Source organism: Podarcis cretensis (assembly GCF_951804945.1).
Source record: "Podarcis cretensis genome assembly, chromosome: 13".
Classification (NCBI taxonomy): domain Eukaryota; kingdom Metazoa; phylum Chordata; class Lepidosauria; order Squamata; family Lacertidae; genus Podarcis; species Podarcis cretensis.
Genome location: NC_137182.1, coordinates 10,218,467 through 10,233,215, shown reverse-complemented (window position 1 = coordinate 10,233,215; position 14,749 = coordinate 10,218,467). Strand labels below are relative to the sequence as shown.

General features: G+C 44.6%; 1 protein-coding gene across 4 annotated transcripts; it reads right to left on the bottom strand.

Annotated features, from left to right (window-relative positions):
* Positions 1-8,691: 8,691 nt before the first annotated feature.
* LOC307200923 (uncharacterized protein) lies at positions 8,692-14,500 on the bottom strand. Of its 4 annotated transcripts, XM_079949994.1 has the most exons (9): positions 14,441-14,500; positions 12,666-12,727; positions 11,491-11,570; positions 10,127-10,170; positions 9,925-9,992; positions 9,530-9,812; positions 9,350-9,426; positions 9,110-9,164; positions 8,692-8,974 (listed from the first exon to the last, which is right to left on the bottom strand). In XM_079949994.1, the coding sequence occupies exons 1-9, from the start codon at positions 14,475-14,477 to the stop codon at positions 8,970-8,972; spliced, it is 711 nt and encodes a 236-aa protein (XP_079806120.1). In that variant the 5' UTR covers positions 14,478-14,500; the 3' UTR covers positions 8,692-8,969. The 4 variants fall into 4 exon arrangements, with proteins under 4 accessions (XP_079806120.1, XP_079806118.1, XP_079806119.1 ...); XM_079949992.1 differs by having other exon boundaries at positions 9,530-9,992; positions 11,465-11,570; XM_079949993.1 differs by lacking the exon at positions 14,441-14,500 and adding an exon at positions 13,058-13,315 and having other exon boundaries at positions 9,530-9,992; positions 11,465-11,570.
* Between the last annotated feature and the right edge of the window lie 249 nt (positions 14,501-14,749).

Genomic DNA, 14,749 nt, shown 5'->3' with positions numbered 1-14,749 from the left:
TGTTTTGTGTTGAATATATGCTATATGGTAATTTATGGACCTAATAGGTATCTAAAGCCATTTGCACATAACACATAGGAGCCTACACAACACAAAACACTGTTGCTGTATGTAGGTTTTATTTTATTTGTTTTTTTTATCTTATATTTTGGATATATATATATATAGTAAAGGTAAAAGGACCCCTGACCATTAGGTCCAGTCGTGGCCGACTCTGGGGTTGCAGCGCTCATCTCGCTTTATTGGCATGACTAAGCCGCTTCTGGCAAACCAGAGCAGCGCACGGAAACGCCATTTACTTTCCCGCCAGAGCGGTACCTATTTATCTCCTTGCACTTTGATGTGCTTTCGAACTGCTAGGTTGGCAGGAGCAGGGACCAAGCAATGGGAGCTCACCCAGTCGTGGGGATTCGAACCGCCGACCTTCTGATTGGCAAGTCCTAGGCTCTGTGGTTTAACCCACAGCGCCACCAGCAACCCTAACAATTCCATTACAATTTGCCAAGCTGCGGAGCCTGACTTTCGCTCCATTGTTTTTCACTGCCAACGATCGAGAGGAGCCGGTATACAGTAGGAATACATTTGGCACCCCCCAGGATTGTATTGTAAGCCTCTGCACCACAGATACTACTTGCTAGAATACGCCAGCTTCCTTAAAAGTGAGTTTGAAGGAAAGAAGAGATTAAGCTCCAGCATTTCTTTTGGCTGTGAAAACCTGTTCTTAACAAGCAGTATTTCCTAACAAGAGAAGCAACCAGAATGCAGTTACACCATTGTGTATATTGAAGAAGCACGACAGGATTTTCAGCATCAGGCCCGTTCTCCTCCCACTGTGAAATGAAATATCCAGTTACTACTGCAAGAGTAGGATGAGTGAAAATATTTTAATCCCTCGTACCTGTAAAGGTTAAGCACTCTGAGCAAACCTTTGGAGTGAAGACATTCCAGTGCCTAAAATGTGCTTCTCCGACCCCAGAAGACGTTTTCCACACACATTAATTTGTGGCAAAACCTGTGTTTGCTATGAAACTTTGCTCAGTTGGGAGCCATGCCTAATCCTGGTTCCCTAAATAGTGAACGTGTGTGATATACAGTGGTACCTCGGGTTAAGTACTTAATTCGTTCCGGAGGTCCGTACTTAACCTGAAACTGTTCTTAACCTGAAGCACCACTTTAGCTAATGGGGCCTCCTGCTGCTGCTGCGCCATCACCACACAATTTCTGTTCTCATCCTGAAGCAAAGTTCTTAACCTGAAGTACTATTTCTGGGTTAGCGGAGTCTGTAACCTGAAGCGTATGTAACCTGAAGTGTATGTAACCCGAGGTACCACTGTACCGTATACATTGAAAAACACACAAATTAGTTCTCATGCGTTTTTCATACATTACACAGTTTCAAGTGCACACTTTAAAATACCCAGGTGTACAGCGAAAACAATGTGTGAATCATAGTCACTTTTTGCAAATTGCTTGGTGTCAACACACAAGCTAGGCTGAATCTCTTTCATTGGCGGTGAGGCTACCATCCATAGCAATTAATATCCAAGAAGGGTGTAAAACCATACCTTACAACATTCCTTATTTATACCCTGCCCATCTGCCTGGGTTGCCCCAGCCACTCTGGGCAGCTTCCAACATATACTGTATAAAAACATAATAAAACATTAAACATTATAAAACTCCCCTATACAGGGCTGCCTTCAGATGTCTTCTAAAGGTTGTATAGTTACTTATCTCCATGCCCTCTAGCACTTCATGTGATCAGACTAAAGCTATAGGGAAGGAAAGAGGGAGACTTTTTAAAAAGAGCAAAAATGCTATTTCACAGGGGGGCGAAAGGTAAAGGACCCCTGACAGTTAAGTCCAGTCGTGAACGACTCTGGGGTTGCGGAGCTCATCTCGCTTTACAGGCCGAGGGAGCCGGCGTTTGTCCGCAGACAGTTTTTCCAGGTCATGTGGCCAGCATGACTAAGCCGCTTCTGGCGAAACCAGAGCAGCGCACGGAAACGCCGTTTACCTTCCCGCCACAGCGGTACCTATTTATCTACTTGCACTGGCGTGCTTTCGAACTGCTAGGTTGGCAGGAGCAGGGACCGAGCAACGGGAGCTCACCCCGCCGCAGGGATTCGAACCGCCGACCTTCCGACTGGCAAGCCCAAGGCTCAGTGGTTTACACCACAGCACCACTCGCGTCCCAAAAAAGCGATATGGGACAAAAGAGGGAGAGTTTTTTAAAAAAGCAAAAATGCTATTTCACAGGAAAGCCTTGCCCAATTAATTATTTTCTTCCCCAAAAAGTGCAAGGGGGTGGTTCAGGTGAGAAAATGACAGCTATTTCATTGAAAGGAGTTCCCCCGCCTCACCACTTTTCATTAATTCAGATTGCCAGAAGATGCCTGCTTTTCTGAGCTTCAGCTTTGTTGTGAATGGGGCATGTGTGACGTTTGGGTGTTCGAAGCAGCACCATTAAGAACTTGAAGTGTGAGAAAGCCCCACCCCACACGCCTACTGCCGTTTTTCCACTACACTTGCAATCACGTCATGAGGTGTGGCACCGAAAAGTAAATGCAGCTGACTCTGTGAAAACACGCTACCCGAAAAAATGTGCCACAGCTGTCAGAATTATTATATACCGTGGATGCGAGGCAAAATCTGTACTAATAATTATGAGAGGCAGGGCCACACAGCTGGCACGAACTAGGCGCTGCAAACTGGCATTTTTAAAAACAGCAACCAGAATGCCCTAGAGGATTTAGAATCGAGTGCTTATCAGCCAACCGCATCATTCATCCTTCGAACCAGTTTTTTTTTCATAATTAACTTCACTATGCAAAAGGGTGATGAGCTGGAAACCTGAAATACGTTGCCAAATAACCCCTTGGGAGCAGACCAAGGCCATTGCCCTGTTTTAGGTTTCCCATTTCCCTGAATTTCCGGGGCAAGTTTAGAGCGTCAGTTTCTTGGTGAGGAGAAATATACCGGTGGTGATTCATTCGGGTTCTCTTTTCAGCAACAGCTATTTATTTATAAGTATATAGGTAAAGCAGGTGGCAAACAGGTTGTGCTAGTTTGAAAGCAGCCTCGGCGATGTGCACGCTACAGCTGTAAAGCACATTTGAAACGCATTATTATTTCCCAGAGAATTCTGGGCCCTGTAGTTTACCCTTCACAGAGTTACAATTTCCCAGCAACACTCAATAAACTACAGTTCCCAGAATTCTTTGAGGGAAAGAACATGCTTCAAAGTGCTTTTAAAGGTACAGGGTGAGTGTCAGGAGTTCAGCCTACACTCGAGTAGGACCCTGGCAGAGACACATGCCCGACTGGCATGTTCTCTCTCTCCTGGTCGATCGTTTGGGGGCTTCAAAAGCTTTCTTCAGCCCGAACATCACAGCGACTGATGCCAGCCGACACCGGCACACTTAGGGATCTGCAGAATCTGCACATTTTGCGTGACAGACCTCAGCAACTCAGCATTTTGGCTAATCTACTTTATTTATATATAAACACACACGGAGCACTGCAACATGGCTCCCTCTCTCTCTAGCATCAGACAGCAAAGAGAAAAAGAACAAAGGACAATAGTCCCACTTCGTGGAACACAGTAACATAAACATCCTGTCTCTGTCACTTCCCACTCTGTGGAGTCAAAACATATACCGTCATGTGAAAGACAACAATCCCATGACTGCAATCACGGAGCAGGAATTCTAACAGTGAATAGACAGTTTTGGTCTCCCCCCCCCAAAAAAAAAAACCCTTCCAACAACCTCAAGCTATTTCCTACCAGCTTCTTGTCAGCTTGAAAACTCAATCTATTTCTCTAATTGCCGCTTTTTGCCTCCTCGTGACCCGCACAAACCTGGGTAGGTGTAACTTACATTCCAGACATTTAAAAGAACTGAAAATTATCGTAATGAACCATTATCTCAATGAACCATCAGTGGTTAGTGCAGTTTATCAAGTCACATCCTATGTTTGTTTATTCAGAAGTAAGATGTTTTTCACTGTTCTGTTTTTTTTTTTCCAGCTCCTAGCAAGCATTTCCATCCTGATTTGTTGGCAAGGAGATTAGACTATGTTGGCCATCAACTGAGCATCTGTTTGCAGAGAGGTTAGATGCTGTTGCATCAAAGCAAGTGTTATCTCCACACTTTCCTCTGTGCTTCCCATGGTGTACGAAATCCGGACTCTGAAGGAAGTGGGTTTGTGGCAGAATCCGGGACCAAGGAGAAGAGTCGGTGGAAGAAGATTGGAAAAAATTTAAAGCTTATCTTCAAAAATATTGTAAAATTAAGGATTGTTAGAAAGATGTTGGAAAAAGAAAAGTATGTTGTTTTGGCAGAAATGACATAAAGGATTAAGTAAAAATGAATTGATGAAAGAGAGAACGTAAAATTATAGTATAATAAGACAAATTATTAAGATAAAAACAAGGTTGGAAGGATTTGCTGAAATAACAATTTGAATTAGAATACAAAAATGGGAGGTGTGAGGAGGTCAAGGAAATAAGTAAAGGAAAGAAAGCTATGTAAAGGTTCGATTTGTTCTTTTTTTTAATTGATTGTATTTTTTTGTCTTTTTTATTTTTATTTTTTCTCTTTTTTCTTTTTGTAACCTTTAAAACTTGAATAAATATTATTTTTTTTAAAAAAAAGGAAGTGGGTTTGTCAAACAATACTATAATCATCTATAATTGGACACCCTCATTTTGCTGGTATGTGATTGAATGCCACTTGAAAATAGTCACAATCTGAAAGCACCCTCTATGCACAACCCTTGTTAATTCGGGATGAGTGAAGAGCGGCAAATGACTACTTATCCGCACCATCTCAAAAACCACCTTGCAACTTGCATTTTCCTGCATTTTTGTGGTATGAGCCACATGGCATTTCTACTGTCCTGTTGACACCTTGGTCCTCCTGGAGCCCAAACCTGTTTTTCACCTGACCGTAGTGCAGAAAGTTTTCCTAAAAGGATCACATTGCCTCGTGCCATGAGATACGAGTTTTGCATACCACGGTTTTGGGGTTACATCAGGTTTCCCAAAATTCAGCACCTACCTCATCTGTGCCCACAATCATGTCACACTGTGTTTCCCACTTCTCTCTGGCTCCAGATGCTGTACATGAATAACAATTTACAGATATTCTGGCATATCTCCCATCTAAATAAGTTGTGGCTGTTATGTACTGAAGTTCTCACCCTGGGCCAGCAGGGGGATACTGTAGATAGTTTTCACTCAGGTCCACATATGCAAATAAGGGATTGAAAGTGACGTTCAGTGACTGGATAGTTACAGAAAGTGGTAACTGTTGCGTTGTAGTGGAGCTCTATATAAGCAGGCTGGCTGAACCCTTCAATTCAGTTCTTTTCTGGCCTGTGAATAAACAAGAGCTGTTTGAAGAATCGCTCTGCCGTCTGATATGTTCACCCACAACTTAACAGCGGGCATAGCCTGGAACAGGGGTAGGCAACCTAAGGCCCGGGGGCCGGATGCGGCCCAATCGCCTTTTTAATCCATCCTGCAGACAGTCCGTGAATCAGCATGTTTTTACATGAGTAGAATGTGTCCTTTTATTTAAAATGCATCTCTGGGTTATTTGTGGGGCATAGGAATTCGTTCATTCCCCCCCCCCCCAATGGTCTGTGGGACGGTGGACCGGCCCATGGCTGAAAAAGGTTGCTGACTCCTGCCTGGAATTTCAGAGCTCTAAATGCCTTCCTCGTTGCAGGAACCGATCATTCAAAAGAGCAATGTGGATTTGTGAGATCAGTGCTGAAGAGCCCTGAGACTGATCAGATACACTGACCCTAATGGGAGGTTTCTCCCGCTATCTTTTCCCACTAAATCTGAGATTTTACGCATGGAAATGGCTGCAGTAGACAACATTTTCTTTAAACATAATAACTGCATTGTTAAACTCACATGATGCAGACATCTTTCTTTTGTGGCACTATCATGTTTCCCCCAGTACATAAACCACAGTATTTTATTATTGCGGCAATTACTACAAGTGAAACTTGAAAAATTAGAATATTGTGGAAAAGTTCATTTATTTCAGTAATTCAACTTAAAAGGTGAAACTAATATATAAGATAGACTCATGACATGCAAAGCGGGATATGTCAAGCCTTTATTTGTTAAAATTGTGATGATTATGGCTTTGCATGACATTTCTGTTGGTCTTTAGAAATATATTACTCACGAAAGAAGGATGGCAAGCTAAACTTACGGAGTACGCAGAAATGGCGAAACTTACGGGAAGACTTAGAGACAATGGCAATAGAGACTTTAATAAAAGATTGGGAACCATTTATGCTATATTTACAGAAACGTTGTAAAGAAATGGACTCATTAGCAGGGTTTGGGTAAACACTTAAAAGTAAGAAAACAAATGTAAAGATTAAGAAATAACAATTTGGAAATTAATTAAATGTAAGATATAATTGGAAAGATAAAAATATATAAGAAGATAGGAGCATTTAACTAAACATTTAACAAAAATAAGGAAAAATAAATTAAGCAGAAGTAGCAAATATTTAAAGAACCGGAAGGGGAAGTCATAGAGTGGGGGGGGGATATTTGGATTCTTTTATTATTATTTTTTATATGATAAGTGTGTGGAATATTAAGTTGTAAAACTAATAAAACTTTTTTAAAATATATATATATATATTACTCCTTTGAGGCTTTTGGAATTTTTTTCTGGTGAATAAGCACAGCTGCCTAAACTGGGTGGTTGTTTTCATTTGTGGCCAATAGATGGCGGCAGCAGTTTATAATGGGGCACATAGAAGCATATTAGGTCATTTATTCTACAACCCCAGTTAAGCAAAACATGATGAATTTCAATTAAATAATAATAATAATCTTCACAGTGCAAAATGATTTTGAGATCGGCAAGAACACTGTTATTTGCAAATTTGTTGATTTCTTTTGTAGGTAGCATTAGAAAAAAAGAATGCCCAATTTTATAGTCTGAAAAGCATAAAAACATAATCCACTACAGTACGATGCACATACAGTTTTATGTGCACTTAACTTGTGCAATTTCAACTTTGCACGGTTGAAGGTTGCCTGGTGAAAATTGCTCAAATTAAACACGCAGAAGATTTTCCTGGCATTGAAAGAGCTTTTAATATTTCCGCCTTGCTCACTGAGCAAGGCCTTCTTGGCATGCTAGGAGCCTGGGTATGGTTGCGTGAGATCTCACAGGAACACACACACACTGCAAGATCTCACAAAAGGTGTGTCCTATAGAGCGAAAAATACAGTAAATGCTTTTAGTGTGTGAAGGTAGCAATTGCGAGTCACAATAATAGGGAAAGGTACAAGCTGGCTTCAGTGGGGCAGAACCAACCACCTAGAATGTATTTGGAAAATATATGTGCGGAAGATGCCCCCCTGTTGCTGATGGCTAGTGTGCCCTGGGGCCCATGCAGACAAGTAAGAAGGAAACAGATCCTGGGACAAATTTTTCATTACTTTCTTCCTGCTCCTGGTGGTCCAGCCCTTAGAGTTCTAAATCTGTGATGGGAAGCAGTCTCTCTTCAGGGTGAGGCATTTATCCCTGCAGGATGCAACTTAGTGGGTCATCGCAACCCCTCAGATGCAGGCCATTCACAGCATTTGTATGAAAATCAAAGAACTGTACAGTTGGAGGGTACACTGGGGGTCATCTAGTCCAACCCCCTCCATTGCAGGGAGTTGGACTGGATGATCCTTGGGGTCTCTTCCAGCTCTACTATTCTTGGATCCCTTCTATGCCCATATACTCGGAGACTAAAGGTTTAGTTGTACCCGGTTCTTTCCAGTCCGATTTTCCCCACGCGGTTCTGACCAGCTCAAGAGTGGACTCCCTTCTTTCACTGCCACTTTTCAAAAGTTGTTCCACTAATTCTTTGAATTCTCTCTCCTTATTGGGATTTAATTTGGGAAGTTTTCACACTCCGGGGTCAGTCTTAGAGGCTGTGTGCTGATGAGCTGATCTCTCCCCCTGCTGCCACGGCCCATTTCCCAAATTGAGACAGCCTAAACACTTCAGAGCTTGAGTTGCCCCGGTGGGGAGCTCGTTTTTTGTTTCGTTTTGTTGCATTTATAGAAAATTTTACTCATTGTTTTTAAAAGATGGCATGTCAAGTCATCAAGCACAAGGAAAGAAAGATTAAACAGCAAATACCTGGGTTATATATGGCAAAGAACAAGAGCATTCAATCTAAAACGTTCCTTTTCTATAGACTTTTTAATGTTTACAGTTCCACAGTTGCAGATGTGAAACAGTAATTGCCCTGAATAGAGATATTTCCCGATTTTTTTTTTTTGAAATACCCACTTACAAGACATTTGTATTGACAGTAAACACAGAACAAAAGTAATATATTTAAGCATTTAATGTGCCTTTTTTTCATCAAGGTAGGTGAGACATTGTGTGTATCAAAACAAGTGCTGTACAGCTACTGTTTAGATGGTTTACTTGAAGCCACAGGGACACAGTAAGAAACATTTTCATGAACAGAAGGATGGAGGATGTGCACATTATAAGAAACCAAGTTTGTGTTCAACCAAAAGATGAGGACCTCCCATTCCTTCCCTCTGTGCCGGGTCGTTCAGAATATCCTCAAAACCGATGCAGTCACAGTTGCCTTTCCAGATATCCAGGGACAAGTTAGAACTAGGAAGGAAAGGAAGATGCTGGACCTGCTTCGCAGCTTGGAATTCCATCTGCAGCTTCAGTGGTGCATGCAGCCCCGGAATATTTCTCAGAGTAGAAAAATTCATCTTATCTTGATTTAGCAACAACAACAACAACAAAATTATCCGGTGTGTCCAAAGGATGAACAGGGAAAAGTTCGCTCTTCACATTTGTAAAGCTTTCAAATGCTTCAGCAGCTGAAAAATCAGAAACCGGAATACAGTCCGTCCGCTGAGATCCAAACACTCTGGAATTCGTCAAGCTGTGGAATCCTCAAGCTGTGGGTTTTTTTATAAAAAAAGAAGGGGGGAAAAGGACAGTCGTCAAGGACAATGGGAGCTGTAGTCAAGCAACCCCTGTAGGAAAGCCCCCAGCCTTCTCCCCTCCCCATGCAAAGGTTCCCTTCCTCTTACCTGGTCTTTTTGGGGGAGGCTTGGGCAGCAGCCACAGCGGTGCACGATCGAGATCCTGCAAGAAAGAAGGGATCTTTGAAGCACTGCTTCTTGGGCTCAAATCCTGTTGGCTGCTTTCGCAGTGGCATCTGGGTAGCCCCTGGGAGAAGAGGAGGCTGGACCAGACGGGCCCTTGGCCTGATCCTGCAGGCCCTCCCTGTGTGTTTCCTAAGGCCCCCCTCCTCCCCACTGTCCCATTACCTCAGGGGCGAGAGGCCGTTGTCTGGGCTCCAGTCCCTCCAGGAATGCGGCGGTTCCACGGCTGAACTTCTCCCTCGCTGCAAAACAAACAGAGACATCATCAGGCGCCTGTCTCCCAGCCACGCTAGTCCCAGTCTGGGGCGGGGGGTGGGGGACCTGGGAAGGGGCATTTCCACTTACCTGATCTTAGAAGGGCTCCCCACTTCTCCACCGTACGGGCGTCCGACCGGCCTAGCACAGAAGCAACAGCCAAAGTCTCCTCCCTCTCCTGAGAAGCTGTTTTAATGGGAGGAAACTTTGGCTGCTGCTTCTGTGCCAAACCGGGCCGGGATGGAGCCATGCCCGTACGGAGGAGGGGCAGTGGGGATGCGCCGCGAGGGACGACAGCCGGGAACCGCCGGGATGTTGTTCGGTTCTTCATCCCTGGAGCCGGATCTGGAGCCTCATCCCTGGAGGCGTGGCCCTGTGGAGGAAGAAGGACATCACATGAGAATGGAAGCCACAGGTGGGAGAGTGTTTCTAGGACTCCCAAAACATGTTTCACAAGGATCCCTTCATTCCCTCTGCCCTCGTACCTGATGTTCGCCACGTCTCTCCAGGGATTTGGCCAGAACAAAATATGTGTTGGGGAAAGGCTCCCACACTGCAAAGAAAAAAGAAACATGAGCAGGCGCCTGGCTCCCTGCCATGCTAGCCCCAGTCTGGGGCATGAGGGTGGGGGACAAGGGAAGGAAGCATTCCTAAAATATGGGGCACCCTATTGGCATTTCCACTTACCTGAGCTGGGAGCCTTTCCCCCTTTGTTCTGGCCGGCCTCTCGCCTAAGGAAGAAACAAGCTCAGTTAGTATGATTGGTTGGAGGAGTTCCAGATAAATATATAGGTAATAACAGGTATCTCTTTTATTTTAAGGTTCATTATGGTAACTTTATGGTTCATTATGGTAACATTATGGGACGCGGGTGGCGCTGTGAGTAAAACCTCAGTGCCTAGGACTTGCCGATCGCATGGTCGGCGGTTCGAATCCCCGCGGCGGGGTGAGCTCGTTCGGTCCCAGCTCCTGCCCACCTAGCAGTTCGAAAGCACCCTTAAGTGCAAGTAGATAAATAGGTACCGCTTTATAGCGGGAAGGTAAACGGCGTTTCCGTGTGCTGCGCTGGTGCTGGCTCACCAGAGCAGCTTCATCACGCTGGCCACGTGACGCGGAAGTGTCTCCGGACAGCGCTGGCCCCCGGCCTCTTAAGTGAGATGGGCGCACAACCCTAGAGTCGGACACGACTGGCCCGTAACGGGCAGGGGTATCTTTACCTTTACCTTTATGGTAACTGAGACCACCAGTAGAGCTTGGCTAGAATCTCAAGAAGGACATTTGCATGGGATACAGAAATTAGAGAAAAATATGGGCTAAGAAGGCAAGGAGAGCCACTTCTTCTTTTATCTGAATGAAGGAATGACCGGGGGGGGGGCGAGAATTCTGGGACTGATCTCCACAGAAGCATTCCCCACCAGAGCCAGAATACCCAATGGACGGAGCAGGCACCAGCTTATGGGCCAGGAAACAATGGATCAGAATAAATACTGTTTGTTTTGCCTATTAATTACTGTTGGTTGGTAAAATAAAAAATGTATCAGGATATGATTTGCAAGGGGCCCAGGGATATTTTGACTGCCTAGGGGTCTCCACAGGTTTCAACCTGGAACTGTGCCGAACCAAGGGGCAACTTTGGGCTCTCATATGTCAAGGGCGCCCTGTACGCAGAGCCATAGCTGGGTGATCTTGCGCCCCTGGAGAACCGTCCAGATCGCGCCCCCTAGCCACAGACAAATGAGCTCTTCTTTTTGCCTCTCCTCCACCCATTCAATTCACCCTCTGTTAAAAACCTTTCCTTATGAGGCAATAATCAATATTTATGGACATATTTTTAGCCGATTTGGTGCCCCTCCTCTGCCGTGCCCCCGGTGGGGGCCCACCTCACCACCCCCTAACTACGGCCCTGCCTGTACAACCCTACAACTTGGCACCCCTCCCTCTTGTTCTTCCGCCTTCTTTGGGCCCCCTCTGCCATGTGGGGCCCAGTGTGAGCGCACCGGCCGTGCCCTCCTCAGACTGCCCCACCCCTGCCACAGAAGGGCACAGCATACCTGCAGATGTTGGTTTGGGACGTGGCACCGCTGGGCTGCTGCGTGGCCGGAGCCCTGACCGGCGCTTCCAAACCACGGCCCTGCGAAGGAAGAAGGGCATTTTACTCTCCTGCCATAGGCATCCACTCTCGGGGACAGGGGTCCCAGGGGCCCTCCCCAAAGATTTTCTTTCCCCCCAAAAAAATGTTTTATTAATTTCCCCCCCCCAAAAAATTAAACAAACAAACATAAATCTCAACCGTATTTAAACCAAACTTAGTAGTATTGTTAAGTGACTTCCTCGTATCCCCCTGGTTGAATTTCTGTGTATATCATTTTAACAGTTTTCCAAAACCTATATTATTAAAAAATTAACTTAAATCACTTAACATCTTTCTTTCTTCACAATTCAGCATTAAACATATTAACTCATCACATTATGTATTTAAATCCTAAGGCTATCTGGTGTTTGCAAGCTTTTCCAATTATTTTCTTCTGGGGCAGATTTTCTTCTAGGGCAGATTGCCCTCCATATTTCCTGTCCCCTCCCCTCCTGTCCTCAGTCCGCTGCCTCCCCCCAGCCACATCAGGGGACGGCCAGCCAGCGGAGGGACATAGGGGGCAGGTGGGAGGGCAAAGGCCGCTCCCTGCAAGGCCCTTTCCACCTGGCCTGGGGGGCGAGGCCCAGACCCACCTGCCAGCCCCACTGAAGAGGCTCCTCCTGAGGCCGGAGGAACATCGCCCAGCTAGTGTTTGATTGATTTATAATGCTGTAAACCGCTTTGAGATTTTTATTAAAAATAGGAATGCTAAGATGTCAAGGGGTAAGAAACAGAGAATTACAGCTGTAACTAAAAAACTAAAGGAAATTTAATGAAAGGGAATCAGGATAAATTGACCAAAGGGTTGCTAAAGAATTACCAAACAAGGATGCAGGGATGGGGAGGTATGGGGAAGTCGAAGGAAAGAAGGGTATGAAAATATAATTTTGAAGTTATATTCGTTTAAATGTTTTGTATGTTTTTGTTTTGTGTTTTGATTTTCTGTTTTCTGTTCTGTTTTTATTATGTGTTTGAAAAATGAATAAAAATTATTTTTTTAAAAAAAGAGATTTTTATTAAAAATATAAAGCGGTATAGAAATTAAAATAAATAAATAAATATGCGGGAAACGGATTCCCCATGGAATTAACATACCACGACTTCCAGTCGTTCCCCACGGCGCCAGAGCAGCGGTTGTGGCCTTCCTTTCTGAGAACCTGTGAGACAGAAAGGAAAATAAAAACAGAGGAAGTTACCAACCAGTTATTCACAGCAGAAAATATCTTCTGGGGACCACAGCTGAGGACTTGCCAAGCTATCAACATCTGTGGACAAGGCAAACCAGGGAGTCAAGCCACATGCATCAGTGATGGGTGACACTAAAAATAATAATAATAATGCCACTCATCTCCTCTGGGCCATCTACCATCAGCATTCATTTTTCTCTACAATTCTATAATCCTATGATTTAAAGTGCATCTAAAGAGCATTTAAAGCACATGATGTCCCCAAAATGATCCTGGGCATTGCAGCTTCCAGGCTCTCACCTTTGCGAAACTCAGCCATAGTGGATACTAGCTGTAGAAAGATTCAGGGTCCTTTCAGGCTATTAAAGCGAGTCTGAATGTTGGTGGGGAGGCGGTTGAGAGTTGGTTGAGAGTGGTGGGTTCTAGAAGGGGGGGGCAAGCGACGGCTTCCGATTGGCTGCAGGAGCTTCCTGCACTCAGAAGGAAGCCATGTTGGACGCTGGGCTTCCAAAGAACGTCTGCAAGCCAGACTCTCACTTATAATTATTTTATTTGTTGAATTTATATTGCACTCTTTCTCCCGAAGGAGGCCAGAATGACATGGGATGTGGGTCTATTCTTGGCAGTTTCCCGTAGATATGACACAGCTGAGGCGCAACTGGGAACATTGTGTGAATAAAAACCACTGACTAAGTGCCAAAACTTACCTGCTTCTTTAGATGTGTGTCAGCAATGCAGACAGCAGTGGCTAGCTTTCTTATTCTGTTGGATTGCTGCTAGATTCTGGCTTCCGCACTGAAATATACTCAGAGTCGCAAAGTGATTTCATGCTCTTTATTCAGCTCATAGTGGTGAGGAGGAATGAATGAATGTCCCCTCAAAGTATCTGCTTTATATACATTATTTACACAATGGGCTGCACGTGATTGGCTAATTCCGGAATTCTCCTGTAGGCCAATCAGGTTGTGGATTCACTTCTATCTGGAGCATGATTGGGTGGTTCCTGCCGACCAATCATACTGCTGCATTGTTCTAGGACCAATCAGACTGCTGCATTCTGAATCCTATTGTTCTAGGACCAATCAGACTGTTGCAATTTGCAACAACTCAGTACATAACACGCACATATAAATATGGCAGACACATTTAAAGAACAAATACTGTTGCTTCCATCATGCCTACTTGGACCCATCAACCCTTACATCCGTGCCCTATTTTGCATGCTTAAATAATTCAATAAATAAACTCAAACAACAACAACTGTGGAGATGTGAAAATTTCACTCTGTGTGTTTTGCTCCTTTTTTGTTAGTTATTCCCCTTGCAGAAGAAGAAGAGGGTGGGGCTCTTCGTCTCCCTGCCCATCTCTTTCCCCACAAACAAAGAGAGAACTTACTGAAGAAGCCTGAGACGCTTCATGGGCGAAACAGGTGACAAACGCCGGCACCCTGTCTAACTCTTGTGCGTAACATCGCCAACACTTCGTTTGATCAAACTCAGAAGCATTTCCCTTAAAACCAAAGGCTGTGTATACGCCATCCATTGCTGAGAGGCAGGGACCTGGCAAGCTATCTACAGTTGTCAAGAAGCCAAGCCAAGAAGCCAAGCCACATGTACCAGTGGGGGTGACGCTAATGATGATGATGATGATGATGATGCCACTCATCTTCTCTGAACCTCCTACCTTCAGAATCCATTTCTCTCAAGTCTCTCACCGTCATCTGACAGGCATCCCTCTTGCAGGGCACTACAGTGGTGCCTCGCAAGACGAATGCCTCGCAAGATGAAAAACGCGCAAGACGAAAGAGTTTTCCGTTTTTTGAGTCGTTCCGCAAGACGAATTTCCCTATGGGCTTGCTTCGCAAGACGAAACATCTTGCGAGTTCTTGCGAGTTTGTTTCCTTTTTCTTAAAGCCGCTAAGCCGTTAATAGCCGCTAAGCCGTTAATAGCCGCTAAGCCGTTAATAGCCGCTAAGCCACTAATAGCCGTGCT